This window comes from Petromyzon marinus (genome assembly GCF_048934315.1).
Source record: "Petromyzon marinus isolate PM22_M1 ecotype Great Lakes invasive population chromosome 84 unlocalized genomic scaffold, UKy_Petmar_22M1.pri1.0 chr84_unloc.4, whole genome shotgun sequence".
NCBI classification, from domain to species: Eukaryota; Metazoa; Chordata; class Hyperoartia; order Petromyzontiformes; family Petromyzontidae; genus Petromyzon; species Petromyzon marinus.
In genome coordinates this window covers 935,814-951,527 of record NW_027422641.1, presented here as the reverse complement: position 1 = coordinate 951,527, position 15,714 = coordinate 935,814, and the positions used below count along the sequence as shown (strand labels likewise).

Below are 15,714 nucleotides of genomic sequence, written 5' to 3'. Positions count from 1 at the left end.
CCGCCCCCCCCGCCCCCCCCGCCCCCACCGCCCCCCCCCCTGCGCGGCCCCGCTGCCCATTGCAAGAATGGCGGGAAGCGGTCGCGGGGCCTACCGCGCGCCGCCTCTCGCGTGATTGGCTCGCTTCGCGTCACGTGGGGAAGGCGGAAGAAGAGTATGGGGGAGGAGCTGCGCGGTTAAGGGCGGGGCCGTGGAGTCACGTGGTGGGCAATGATTGCCAATAAGTGGGCAGGGATGGCTGTACGTCACATCCGGTGATATACGACACGCCCCTTCGTGACGTGCCTCACACTTCTTTCCGTCCCGCGTGCCGTCAACACGAGCTCAGCATGGCGCTGTTGACCGTTGGCGTTCCGCTGTTGGCCATGCTTGGGATGGAGATCTTCATTTATCTTCGTTTTAAGCTTTCCATCTCATACTTTTACCGCGAGACCACGACGCTGCAAACGGAGAGGATGGGCCTGCAGAATGTGGAGCTCTGTCAGAAGAACAAGACCATGGAAGTGGAGAAAGATGGTAAGCTACCATTTTCTTTGGTTCTTTCGGTAAAGTCACGTAGAATGAGAATAAAATAATAAATTGATAAAATAACACAATAATATTCTCACGACGTTTCGGCCACAATACAAGCGGCCTTCATCAGGTGAAGGGGACGAGACTGTCTGGAGGACAGCGCTGGAGTGAGAAAGCCACGCTGAGATCGCGATCTTTAAGCTGTGTGAGAAGAAACAAAGCGCCTTGACAAAGGAATTAACATAATTTAGCATTGAAATGGCTGAGTGATTAGCTTGTGACTGGTCACAGAAAAGGCTATGTTAAAGTTAAAGCATACACATCCGCAAAGGCACCCCTTGACAAAGGAATTAGCGTAGAATTTAGCATTGAAATAGCTGAGTGATTAGCTTGTAACTGGTCACAGAAATAGCTATGTTAAAGTCAGAGCATATACATTCACCGAGTCACCTAGTACAAATCAAACAGGAGAATTTAGCATTGAAATAACTAGGCGAATTTAGCATTGATATAACTGAGTGATTAGCTTGTGACTGGTCACAGAAATGGCTATGTTGAAGTTAAGGCCTACACATCTGAGCTATTCACAGTAACTGGGTATACAATATATAATGAATACTATATACTGAACCAATAAAAAACACAAAAATTTAAATTACCTCAATGTTATCAATAAACTCTATATTCTCCAATCAGCTAAGCTACCAACAATAAGTCGTTATATATCACAATGCTATATGGCGAAAAATGGGTGGATTCTTACCCTCAACTTTAGCACCACGGATAGCTACGGGTCCCGTTCAGACGGACGAGTTCATCGATGGTCGGAACAGAGGAGGGGGAGAGAGACAGCTGCGAGGTGCTGTTATACTCCATGTTGTAAACCATACCATTAACCACGGTTAAGCTATCCGTGTTGCTAAAGTTGAGGGTAAGAATCCACCCATTTTTCGCCATATAGCATTGTGATATATAACGACTTATTGTTGGTAGCTTAGCTGATTGGAGAATATAGAGTTTATTGATAACATTGAGGTAATTTATATTTTAGTATTTTTTTGGTTCATGATATAGTATTAATTATATATTGTATTGTATACCCAGTTACAGTGAATAGCTCAGATGTGTAGGCCTTAACTTCAACAGCCATTTCTGTGACCAGTCACAAGCTAATCACTCAGTTATTTCAATGCTAAATTCGCCTAGTTATTTCAATGCTAAATTCTCCTGTTTGATTTGTACTAGGTGCCTCGGTGAATGTATATGCTCTGACTTTAACATAGCTATTTCTGTGACCAGTTACAAGCTAATCATTCAGCTATTTCAATGCTAAATTCTATGCTAATTCCTTTGTCAAGGGGTGCCTTTGCGGATGTGTATGCTTTAACTTTAATATAGCCTTTTCTGTGACCAGTCACAAGCTAATCACTCAGCCATTTCAATGCTAAATTAAATGCTAATTCCTTTGTCAGGCGCTTTGTTTCTTCTCACACAGCTTAAAGGTCGTGATCTCAGCGTGGCTTTCTCACTCCAGCGCTGTCCTCCAGACAGTCTCGTCCCCTTCACCTGATGAAGGCCGCTTGTGTTGTGGCCGAAACGTCGTGAGAATATTATTGTGTTATTTTATTTTATCAATTTATTATTTTATTCTCATTCTACGTGACTTTACCGAAAGAACCAAAGAAGATGAATCCTTGCAGTCACGAAAACTTTAAATCGAAATTTAAGCTACCATTCTTAGATGTTCTGTTTGAGAGGAGACCTGATGGCTCATTGGGGCATTCTGTCTACAGGAAACCCACCCACACAGATTCCTACTTGAAACCTGATTCCCACCACCACCCAGCCCAAAAGAATTATCTCATCAAAACTTCATACCATAGGGCTCATTGCATTTCGGACCAACACCACCTGACCAGTGAATTAAAACATGTACACCTGGCCCTCAAAAGGAATGGTTACTCTGACCGTACCATCCGCCAAGCTGTTTCTCCCTCCATACAGAAACAACCACTTGATACTCCGGCCAAAACCATCACACTACCATATATAGCAGGCGTTACTAAAAAGATTTCAAAAATTCTAAACAAACACAAGATCCAGGTCCGGTTCAATACAGTACACAAAATTCGTGATCTGATCCCATCCGTGAAGGATGGCATTCCTGACTTACAGTACCCCGGGGTTTACAAATTGAGTTGTACCTGCGGTGATTGCTATATCGGGGAGACAAAGCGACATGTCTCTGACCGAATTCGCGAGCACAAATCAGATTTGAAACACAGCAAAACGAATTCTTTGCTGATCACTGTTACAACCATGTGGGTGATCACGATATAATTTTCTCCGATACCAAGGTTCTTTGCAAACCCACGGGTTTTTATCAGAGATTTGTTCACGAGGAAATTCAGATCTACAAACACAGACACAATTTCAACCGAGAAGTTGGTTTCAAATTAAGCAACCATTGGAAAGATGTTCTAAATCGAACTAAACATAAACTCATTTCTGTGGTACAGTATATTTTTCAAGTAGTGGTACCCCAAACTTTCGCAGCTCTCAGCTCCCCCCCCCTCCCGCTCCTGGCCCCTCCCCCTCGTCCCTCCTGGCCCCTCCCCCTCGTCCCTCCTGGCCCCTCCCCCTCGTCCCTCCTCCCGACTCGCGACGTGGAGTGAACTCGCCCCCGCGCCCCGCGCCCCACCCTGAGCGGCCCCGCCGCCCATTGCAAGAATGGCGGGAAGCGGACGCGGGGCCGACCGCGCGCCGCCTCTCGCGTGATTGGCTCGCGTCACGTGGGGAAGGCGGAAGAAGAGTATGGGGGAGGAGCTGTGTGGTTAGGGGCAGGGCCGTGGAGTCACGTGGTGGGCAATGATTGACAATAAGTGGGCAGAGATGGCTGTTACGTCATAGTGTACGTCACATCCGGTAATGACGTCACGATAAATAACACGCCCCTTCGTGACGTGTCTCACACTTGCTTCTGTCCCGCGTGCCGTCAACTCGAACTGAGCATGGTGCTGCTGATCGTTGGCGTTCTGGTCTTGGCCATGCTTGGGATGGGGATCTTCATATATCTTCTTTTTACGCTTTCCATTTCAGACTTTGACCATGAGACCACGACGCTGTCTACGGAGAGGATGGGCCTGCAGAATGTGGAGCTCTGTCAGAAGAGCAAGATGCTCCGTCTGGAGCTACAGCATCAGCTGGAGGAGTTCATGGAGAACCGAGAGACTCTCCAGAGAGAGATCAGGAGCCTGGTTCAACAGCTTAAAGAGCGCCAGTTGGAGCTGGAGCCCACGAGAGTGCCTTGCAGGGAGAGCAAGTCTCTGCATGCGGATTTTCTCCGAGACTGCAATGCAGCACAGCGGCAAATGTCGCTGCGCTGTGAAAACGAAGATCTCCGGAGGTCGCTGCACGCCCACCTGAGGAAGTTGAACTTCCTGAATCCGCAGAGAGGGCAGGAACAGTTTAGGCTGCGCGGGAAGCTGGTGCGTCACGAGGACATGTGGCATGGGGAAAAGAGGCTGCAAGAAGAGAACCTGCATCTCCGTAGCCAGCTGAAAGAGCTAATATGGACCGTGTCTCAAATGTACAATGATGCCACCACCACCGACGCCACTTCCACCGCCGCTGCCACAGCTTCCACCACCGCAACCGTTTCCACCACCACTTCTGCCACCACCACCAAGCCCAAGAAGATGAAGAGATTTAGCCATTGGTTCCGAAAATTGCTGAAGCGCAAGTCGGCCATTTAAAAATATTGGGGAAATTGTGAAAATGACACCACCCTAATTAAAACATTACTCAGAAAGACAAACATACCCCATAGAACATCAACAAAGTCATATATAAGACAAAATATCGTACATTTGCATGCAACACGCTAATAAATACTGTATTGTGAGCAAAACATAAAGTTACTTAAATGGAAAAAAAATCTGTTATTGTCACTTACCTTTAGTCCGGATGCCGGTCTGCTTGTCGGGAGGGGGCGTAATGAGTCCCTGCACACACGGGGGCGGTGGGAGGGGGGTGAACGTCCATACACACACACAACAGCGACAATCATCCGCTGTATAGCCTTACCAGAATGTTGGGGCAAGCGCCTATGAAGCTCTGAATGGCACACGGGGTGAATGGCCAGCACCCTGCCCGGCTGCCTCTCTTTATCTCTCCATACACGAGACTCACAGGCGTACATGCGTCCGTGCACACACGCACAACAACAACGCAACAACCGTCGTTCACCCCTAAGTGGCGGTGACATCACCACAGCACTTGTGCCATGCTCGGTGCATTTTGAGGCCACGTGAAGTGTCGAAGGCTGGCTGGCAGGAGGTCATGTAATAGACGCAGGTGCCATGGATTGACTTAGGAAGATGATGGGCAGATGCAACAGCCGTGCTCCCCACTGTGCCAACTTTATTTGTGTCAGTTGTTTGGCGCTCTGCTCGTTGTTTTGAGCCTCGCTCCTCTGCCCTATGCTGTTGCTGGAGGGCAACTGCCTCCACTTCCCCAGCAGCACCTTTCATGAACCTCCTCCACAGAAGCCGATCATGACACTGCTGATACCAGTCATCAATAAGTCCAATAAGCTCCACATCCTTCTGCACCACATCAGTCCATCTCTTCTCTATTCTGTACCACGCCCATTTAGCACCATCTATCCAGCCAAATTGAAGCTGCTTGGGGATGCCGTGACTGCATACGGACTGCATGACACAACGCAGCCTCGCTTGCTGGAGGAGCCCACAGATGGGCATTTGTCCAGATATTCTAGGAATCTGTGAGCTTACAAAGTCCAGTCTGGTTAAACCCTGAATAGATCGTGGGCAAGCTAACCTTAATGTTCCTTTCGAGAGAGATAAAGGAGAGTATAACTGTGGCCGAGAAGACATGAAGATTTTTATGGAGTGACATGCCAGGTAGCTTCCACACTGTGTTGAGCAGTTGATGAAAATATAATGCTGCTCGAATTATTTTAAATGAGACCTCGGCTCCCAAAACGGAGTTGATCATCAGCACACTGCCCACTTCACTCTCTCCTCAGGTGCCCCAAATACATGAGGAATTGAGGAAGGGAGCATTTTTATGATGTCAAATACCCAGGGAGGTGATTTGTTTTCGTGGGGCTGATGGTAACGGCCCATATTTTAGTAGCATGCTTCATGTTTAGCTGTAGTGTCTCCAACTTCTCCTCAGAGTGGGCAGTAATCACCAGATCATCCGCATTCATAATATGGTTTAACAATAGAGAGCCATACCATGACCGGCTCAGGCATCGATCAGCCTCCCATTATATCTATACCAGATATAAATTCTACTGGTACATCCATGGAAATCGTCTCAAACTACGTAGTCAAAGAAAATGTTCAGTCGTGTAGGGGCCAGAGGACATCCATGTCGCACATTACTCACACATTCTATCATCCCTTAGCTCCATTACGTCGATTTCCCATGAAACAGCAGTTGTCTTTATATTGTTTATATATGCTTTATCGAAAGAAGAAAATAGTATATTTGCTTTAATTACTGTAACTCTGTGTTTTATTTAGCTTTGGTAATTTGAGTGATCCAGGTCTCTCTTGCAAATGAGACTCATCATGGTCGCTTTAGTTCTCGCCTTGCTCAACTCAATAAACTGGTACTCACTCACTCCATTATGAACTCACCACTTCCTTAAATCTATGACTCACGTAAATACTCCCTCTCTCTCCTCATGAGTCATATATTTACCTGATCACACAATCACCCGATCATTCACTGTGTCAACCTCACTCATGCACTTTTTCATGCTCTCAAGAATGACCCACCCATTCTATCACTACATTAATCATCATCCCCTTCCCTCATTGACCCACTGGTAAAATTAAAATACTCGACAGCAACAACACGTGAGATTGTACTCAGGCTTACACTCACATGTGTAAAGAAGCTCCTTTGCAGGTTCCATTTGATAGATGATTTATTTCACGATAACGTATTTACAACGCAAGAGTACGACTCACACGAACCTTCCCCCGTACAGTAACCTGTACCTGTTTCAACCCATCTCCACTGCCCCCACTATAAACTTTGCCATCCAAGAGAAGTGAAGTAGAAGACAATAGAGTCTGCTGAGAGAATCTACCGGGGAAAACTGCTGGAAGTTACCAGGGCGTGGCCGTGCGGGTATATAAGGGGGAGCGTGGCCCACAAATGGGGTGATGCCTTGGGGACTGAAGAACAACTGCAGGTAGACGACATCGGGGCCGACTGTTGGAAATCAACATGGTGGAAACCATCAAGAAAGACTGTTCGAGATTAATCTACTCTATTATAAACCACCGGGACTGCAGATAGTCATAGCCTTGTGCAACGTGTGAGTCGTACTCTCACCTTGTAAATATGTTATCGTCGGGAATAAATAATCTAGAAAATGAAACCTGCGAAGGAGCTTCTTTACACATGTAAGAATGCAGGACATGCTTTATCAGCAGGCCGTTGTTTTTGTCTACAACAGACCTATGCACACGATCTTGAAAATGGCATTTGATTGGGATTGTCACCTTCAACCCATTCTCAAATCGTCCAACTACCAAAACCCTTGTCTGCATTATACCTAAAACTTGACCAACGTGGCAATGTTATTTTCTCATTTTATTGACAGTAAACAAAAAACATGGCATAGTTTTTTAATTTCCCTGTTAACTTGTACATACGAGTGGAACGGTGTCACAATGGTTTGTGCATTGCACTATGAATCAGACCACTTGAGTTTGATTCTCGGTTATAGTTAACATCAAACAAACTGGCCATGAGCCTTTTCGTTATCAACCCACGTTGAGAAGCATGATGGCGTATGGTGAAACAATCTCCATGACTGATCCAGTATGGGAAGACTTCACCCATGACAATGGTTATACATTTATTATTGTTTTTGTTGTATATTACCACCAAAGGAGTAACTTCATACCTGTTAGCCAGCCTATATATACTCATAGATAAACTTTCGCCTAAACACCACCATTGGGATGAAGCTGACTTGGTATCTTCCATACTCTTTGGATCTTTCGGTAAAGTTACGTAGGTATAAAATAAAATAAATCACGACGTTTTGGGTGCAACACAAGCGTCTGTCATGAGATGGCAAAGCATGATCTGCTGTTGAGGCAGAATGTTTAAAAGAGTTTGAAATGGGTGTAGCCCAAGGGCCATAAATAAGTGGGCGGGGCCAGTGATGTTAATGTGAGAAATTAGCATGTAAATGTAAGAACGGAGAGCGGCCTCCTCGTAGAGGGCATCAAAGTGGCCATGTTAATGTGAGAGATTAGCATGTTAAAGTAATATCGAAGAGTGGTGGAATCCAAAGGCATGAGAGTGCAATCCAAAGGACATGTGAGCATGAGAGATCTAAGAGAGAGGCATAGAGAGAGACACAAAGAGTCGGAAATAACAGCTGACATAGGCAGGTAGGATGGAAATATCAGAGTCATAAAGAAGGTACACCACTCTGTGCTATCGTCTCCACCAAAGAGTATGAATCCCTGCATTCATGAAAGCTTTAATTTAAGATTATTCCAGCAGACTTTACCGTCTTCTACCTCGAACCTTCCCTCGTACGGTACCATGCACCTGTTTCCACCCATCTCCACTGACACCACTATAACTTTTGCCATGTACAGTACCCTACATCACCCTCTTCTGCCCAGAAAAAATATCTGTCCCGGCTAAAACTCTAATTTAACAGGTCCCTGCAGGGTAGGCTGGTAGGAACATTGGAATTTTGCGCAATTTTATTTTTACACCCCAATAGCACGAGATTTCACTTCGTTAAAGTATTGAAAGGGGACGGACAGACGCATTAATCTATTGCAAGCTGGTACACTCATCTATTGCAGGCTGGTACACTCAGTTTACAACTTCGTTCCTACCAGTAATAGGGAACTCTATGTGGGAATCAATGGGATCGCACACGGGATTCAATGATGTGGGCATGGAGTACAAAACATTTAACCTCTGGGTTAATGCATAACATAGGCGCTTGAATCAAGGGGGGGAAGGCATTACAACCCAACTTGACCATTCAGTATCATCACCAAACTCTTACGTGGGCTGCCCTATTGAAGGTGTACATTCTTAGGCAAACAATACGCAACATCATTAGCCCTACATTTACAACAAGCCATCAATATGTACTGTAGGTGTGGTCGAGCAGCACATTCGATTCGGTGACACTCCTTCTCGGCACCTCTAAATTAGTCCGTCGGCCTCCCTCATCGTGGCCATCTTCATTCCGGTCGATCCTGAGAGGAGAGTGTGGGGGCACTATTTCTGTGAGGAGGATGCTCCCCTCCCTGGCATTCGTCATGCCGCCCCTGGACACGGCCTTTTTGAGCCTGAACCATCCCTTGTGACGTCAGTTCTCTATATGGTTTAGGGCGACTCGGATTAACCACCCATCTCTGGTGTCCCATTTGGATGCGAACACTTTGCGGGCAGAGGATTTTAACAATTCCACTGGGCTTTGCCAAGGATGGTGTAGTTTGGCGGATTTTCTAACCCGGACCTCAGGACAGTGTAACCAGGCCCGATCACCCTGTTCAAAGGGTACAGGCGTCTCCGTTCTTTTCCGCAACCGTTTGTTTTCTATTTGCGATCTGCCTGACTCCGCTATCGCGGCTTCACGAGCTTCACAGAGCTTTTTTACTGGCAGTCTGAGGGAGGCTGGCGACGACACAACTTTAGCAGGGAAAGCCACCAGTTGGTCCTCAATAGGTGGCTCAGGGTCTCTCCCATACATCAAAAATAAGGGGAAGAGCCCGGCCGATGCATGTGGCACTCTACAATATGCCCCTAGGACCCCTGGGATGTGCAAGTCCCAGTCCATCTGATCACCATTTACAACATGGCACAACATTGCGGCCAGCGTGCGGTTAAGCCTATCTACTTGTCCATCACACTGCAGGTGGTACGGTGGCGTTCGAATTTTTCTTAGTGCCCACGATATTACAAACCTCTCGCAACAGATTAGTAGAAAAATTCTGACCCTGGCCTGTTAGACGTTTCTCAGTGGGGCCCATGTCCAATACATAGCCATGGAGAAAGGCTTCTGCTATTATTGCAGCCGTTTGGTCATGTATTGGCCATGCAACGAGCCAGTGTGTGCAATACTCCATCCCCTCGAGCAAATATTTATTTTATCCTTGCTGTTTTAGGAAATGCACCCAGGATATCCAACGCTACTAGTTCGTTTACCCTCACCACTGCGATCGACTGCAGTGGAGGCTGCATAGGATGGGGAGCAGGTTTCCTATTTGCACACTCCTGACAATGATTACCCGCTCGCGTACATCTTTTGACATCACTGGCCAAAAATATCGAGCCTGCAGTGTGAGCAATGTGTATCGGTGGCCCAAGTGCATTTGTTGTTTGGCGTGCACTTCTAGTAGCAACTGTTTTTGCAAGGGTTTTTGGACCACTAGGCAACAACGCTGTGCATCTTCATGTAAGACCTCATCAGGAGTTCTCGCCATGGGATGAATGGCTCCCCCTTTTGACCAGTTTGAGCACATTCAGCTGCCTGTGCAGCCAATGACTGTATAATTTCATCCTATTTTTGCAATCGGATTCATTCGGTCCTTATCAGCCCAAGATCATGATCTGCGGGTGGTACATCATTTTCTATCGTTGCTGTGTTTATTGACATCACCTGTCTCGGCGAGTCAGGGAGGGTCGGTTTACACCATGCTGCTCCTGTCGCTGCTGCTACGACCGATCTCACTAACTTTTTCCACTTAGCCCGAGATGTTGGCCCAATTTTCCCTGTTGTTTCACTCCAGGTCGATGTGATCGAGTGGTGTGCTAGTGATGTTGGTGATGAGGGTTTTGGAAATGAGGTGCACGTGTGATCTGGCAGGGTGTACAGGCGACACGCCTAGGTGTTTCTTGGTTGTCTCGGGATGACTTCCCCTCGGCAACCTCTCGCGAGGCCCGGCCTCCCGCAGTGGTAGCAGTATATCACCGCATGGTCCTGGATTCCTCCGTGGTTGTGCCATGGTCGCTGATGCTGTAGTTGACACCTTGAATCGTTGAATCCCTGGATGGCCACAGCCATCTCTTCCAAGGTCGCCTGCAGATCACCCTCTATGCTGGGCATTGCGGCGGTCCCTGTTGTTGCTGTCCCTGTTGGCTCCGTTGGTCCTCCTGCTCCTCCATTCTCCATCACCCTTGTCACATGGGCTGCTACTTCACATGGTGCCCTGGGATCTGTGTGTGCCCAGAGGCATTTAGCAAACTACATTGAAGTTTGCTCACTCTCTGGCACAATCGGCAATGTAATGCCACTTTGATAGAGGAGAGTTTGTAGCCGCTCCGCCACTAGCACGTCTCAGGTCGTCATGTCCATCCTTGGAAATGCCACATCTGCAACCGCTTGCAAGGTACTTCTATAAGCCATCAGTGGCTCGCTCTCTCCTCTTCTCCAGGCCGAAAATTGCTGCCTTGTGCTGGACGCAGGACAGAAAACATCGGCCATCCATTGACAACCTTGTTGGGTTGTGGCAGGTTGATTTTCCGGGATCATAAAGAAGGCCAATAGTGCTCTGTCGTCAAACACCGTAGGCAGCAGTCGTAGCACTTCATCGTCAATAAATCGGCTGACTCTGACAGCTGCTTCAAATCTTTTGATGAATGCAATCCAATCGCCTCCCGTATTTTTCTGCATGGTGGTCAAGGTCTGTTGAACAGCTTCTAGTTGTGGTTGAGTCATTTGATTGGTTCCCGCCTGCTGCTCGACGGGGGGAAGCGATGGCTGCCGCCCTATGGCGCTTTCTCCTCGCCATTGCGGTCCATGGTGGAGATGGATCTGGCTTAAGCCGCGCACTACCTGTTCCTTCCTCTTCTCCTTTCTTCATCATCGAAATTATCAGTCGATCCACCACTGAGGTAAGGTGGTCCAACCTGTCCAACAGCTGCCGCTAATTTTATTTGTTCGGCGATGCTGGTTCTTGGGTCTTTGGCGGAGCATCCACTTCCATCGGGAACTTGGCTGCCAACGGGGTCCGACTCTCACTCAAAAACCCGGAGCGCTTAGGGTTGATAACTCGTCCTCTGCAGGAGCTCTTCGGCGGGTCTTCCTTCTTGAACTTGTAGACTGTATCCCACCACTGCCACCAGAAGCTCCTTTGCAGGTTCCATTTTTGAGAAGAGAGTGCAACTCACACGCTTCACAAGGGTATGACTATCTGCAGCCCCAGTGTTTTCCACTACATTCATCTCGAACAGTCTTTCTTAATGGTTTCCACCATGTAGATATCCAACAGTCGGCCCCGATGTCAGCCACCTGCAGTCGTCCTTCAGTCTCCGAGCTAGCGCCCAAATTGCGGGCCTCGCTCCCCCTTTTCTACCCACTCAGCCTCGCCCTGGCAGCTTCCAGCAGTTTCCTTGGTACATTCTTCCAGCAGACTCAACCATCTTCTACTTCCTTTCTCTTAGATGGCAAAGGATATAGTAGTGTCAGTGTTGATGGGTGGAAACAGATGCAGGGTACTGTACGAGGGAAGGTTCATGTGAGTCGTACTTTTGCGTTGTAAATACGTTATCGTGAAATAAATCATCTAGACAATCTAACCTGCGAAGGAGCTTCTTTAAACACGTGAGTGTTAGACTGCGTATTTCCATTTTACCAGTGGGTCAATGAGGGAAGCGGATGGTGAGTAAGGTAGTGAGTGATGGGATGAGTAGGTCATTGGTGAGATTGTGAAATAGTGCGTGAGTGATGTTGGCACAGTGAATGATCAGGTGGTTGCCTGGGTTATCAGGTCAATATATGACTCATGAGGAAGGAGAGGACGTATTTATGTGAGTCATAAAGTAAGGGAAGTGGGTGAGTTCATAATGGAGTAAGTAGTAATTTATTTAGTTAAAACAGGCGAGAACTAAAGAGACTAGGATGATTCTCATTTGCAAGAGAGACCTGGATCACCAAAATAACAAAAGCTAAATAAAAACACAGAGTTACAGTAATGAAAAGCATATATAAACAATAGAAAAACAACTGCTGTGTCTCATGGGAAATCGATATAATGGAGTTAAGGGATGATAGAATATGTGAGTAATGTGCGACATGGATGTCCTCTGGCCCCTACACGACTTAACATTTTCTTTGACTACTTAGTAATGAGACGATTTCCATGGATGTACCAGTAGAATTTATATCTGGTATAGATATAATGGGAGGCTGATCGATGCACGAGTCCGGTCATGGTATGGCTCTCTATAGTTAAACCAGATTATGAATGCGGATGATCTGGTGATTACTGCCCACTCTAAAGAGTTGGAGACACTCCATGTAAACACGGAACATGCTACTAAAATATGGGCCGTTACCATCAGCCCCACAAAATCAAATCACCTCCCTGGGTATTTTACATCATCAAAATGCTCCCCTCCCTCAATTCCCCATGTATTTTGAGGCAGTTGTGGAGAGAGTGGAGATATTTCCGTACTTGGGCAGTGTGCTCATGACCAACTCTGTTTTGGGAGCCGAGGTCTCACTTCGATTCATTCGAGCGGCATTATATTTTCATCAGCTGCGTAACATTGTATGGAAGCTACCTGATCTGTTACTCCATACAAACCTTCATGTCTTCTGGACCACAGTTATGCCTTCCCTTATTTCTCTCTATAGGATTATCTGCAATGGTTTGAAACATTTGGTCTAGCCTGCCTACGATCTATCCAGGGTTTAACCAGACTGGACTTTGTGAGGAGGCCAAAATTTCCTGAAATATCTGGACAAAGGCTCATCAGTGGGCTCTTCCGGCAAGTCAGGCTCCATTGGCTGGGTCATGAAGTCTATATGCACTGTCACCGCATCCCCAAGCAGCTTCAATTTGGGCGGATAGATCATGCTAAACAGGCGCGGCATGGGCTACAGAAGAGATGGACTGATGTGGTACAGAAGGATGTGGAGCTGATTGAACTTGCTGATGACTGGTAGCAGCAGTGTCGCGATAGGCCTATGTGGAGGAGGTTCATGAAATACTCTACTGGGGAGGTGGAGGCAGTTGCCCTCCAGCAATAGCGTAGGGCAGCGGAGCGACACTCATAACAATGAGCAGAGCGCTATACGACTGAAACACTGAAATTTGGCACAGTGGGGAGCACGGCTTTTGCATCTGCCCGTCATCACCTTAAGTCAACCCATGGTACCTGTGTCTATTCATGACTTCCTGCCAGCCATCCTTCGACACTTCAAGTGACCTCAAAATGCACCAAGCACCGCACAAAAGCGCTGTGGTGATGTCACTGCCACTTAGGGGCAAACGGCGAATATTGTCTTCTTGTTGTGCGTGTGTGCACGGACGCATATACCCCTGTGAGTGTGTGTGTGGGGAGAGATAGTGCAATGGTGAACACTGTCTACCATCCCACCGATCCCAGTTCGATTCCCACTCACGACCAACACCTTTAACGATTATATTAATGGTTGTTGGGCTTTCCGTCGATCGACTCAGCCTCAAATAAGTGCCTGGTGTGGTGTGTAAATATCACCACTGGCGAGACAAAGGCAGCCGGGCGTGGTGCTGTCCACGCACCCCCTCGTGCGACATTCCAGCCTTCATAGGCGCTGCTGGCTAACAGCACTTGCCCCAACATTCTGGTTAGGCTATTCGGGGGATGACTGTCGCTGTTGCGTGTGTGTGCTTGCGGGCGTTCACCCCCAAACCCACCGTGTGCAGTTATGGGGACTCATTATGCCCCCTCCCGACAAACGGTCCCACATCCAGACTCAAGGAAAGTGACATTAAAAAGATATTTTTTGTCCTATTTACGTAACTTTATTTTTTGTTTACCATACAGTATTTATTACAGTATTATTTGCAAATGTATAATATTCCGTGTTATGACTTTAACAATGCTTCAAAATTTTTGTTAAACCGTAATACATTTTACAACACTTCCAGTATGTGAATTTAAATACAGTACACTATTTTATTCAGACTTATGAACTGTTCGACTCACTAACGATTCTCTGTAATGGAATCCAAAAGTTGTACTATTCATTAACAACACCTCCCATTGGTATGGTTGACTACATGTGATGCAAAATAAGTTAAACATAGATAAATATATATATATTGTACAACACTTTCCCCAACAGTGTGTTGAGGCTACATGGGGGACCTTTGTGTTTGTGCTTGTGATTGTATTGTGGAGGCCTTCTTAGGTGCTGCTCCTTGCTAATAGCACTTGCCCCAATAGTCTCTTGAATCTATACGGGGAACGTTTGTCTTTGTGAATAATGTTTTAATTGGGGCGGTGTCATTTTCAAAATTGCCCCAATGTTTTTAAATGGTCGACTTGCGTTTCAGCCATTTTCGGACCCAATTAATACATCTCTTCATTTCTTGGGCTTGGTGGCGGTGGTGGCAGCTGTGGCAGCGGCGGTGGCAGTGGCGGTGGTGGTGGTGGCATCTTTGTAAATTTGAGAAATGGCGCATTTCAGCTCTTTCAGCTGTCTACTGAGATGCCGGCACTCTTTACGCATCTTCACTTCGCCGTGCCACTTTTCCTCGTGACGCGCCAGCTTCCCGCGCAGCCTAAACTGCTCCTGCCCTCTCTGTGGATTCAGGAAGTTCAACTTCCTCAGGTGGATGCGCAGCGACCTACGGAGACCTTCCTTTTTACAGCGCAGCGACATTTGCCGCTGTGCTGCATTGCAGTCTCGGAGAAAATCCTCACGGAGAGACGCACGCTCGCCGCAAGGCACTCTCGTGGACTCCAGCTCCAACTGGTGCTCTTTAAGCTGTTGAACCAGGCCCCTGTTCTCTCTCTGGAGAGTCTCTCGGTTATCCATCAACTCCTCCTGCTGCTGTAGCTTCAGATGGGGCGTCTTGTTCCCCTGACAGAGCTCCACATTCTGCTGGCCCATCCTCTCCGTTTGCAGCGTCGTGGTCTCGCGGTGAAAGTCTGAGATGGAAAGCGTACAACGAAGATAAATGAAGATCTCCATCCCAAGCAGGGCCAAGAGCAGAACGCCAACGATCAGCAGCGCCATGCTCAGCTCGTGTTGACGGCACGCGGGACAGAAGCAAGTGTGAGGCACGTCACGAAGGGCGGTTATTTATATAACTTCTTGACCGGATGTGACGTACACGTTGACGTACAGCCATCCCTGCCCACTTATTGTCAAACATTGCTAACCACGTGACTCCA

The 15,714-nt window shown here is 47.2% G+C and overlaps 1 protein-coding gene across 1 annotated transcript; it reads left to right on the top strand.

The window, feature by feature from the left end:
- The first annotated feature begins 295 nt into the window (after positions 1–295).
- LOC142908474 (uncharacterized) lies at positions 296–6,937 on the top strand. The gene is made up of 2 exons (XM_076059181.1): positions 296–516; positions 3,613–6,937. Exons 1-2 carry the CDS (start codon positions 330–332, stop codon positions 4,266–4,268), a joined length of 843 nt encoding a protein of 280 aa, XP_075915296.1. The 5' UTR covers positions 296–329; the 3' UTR covers positions 4,269–6,937.
- Positions 6,938–15,714: the final 8,777 nt, after the last annotated feature.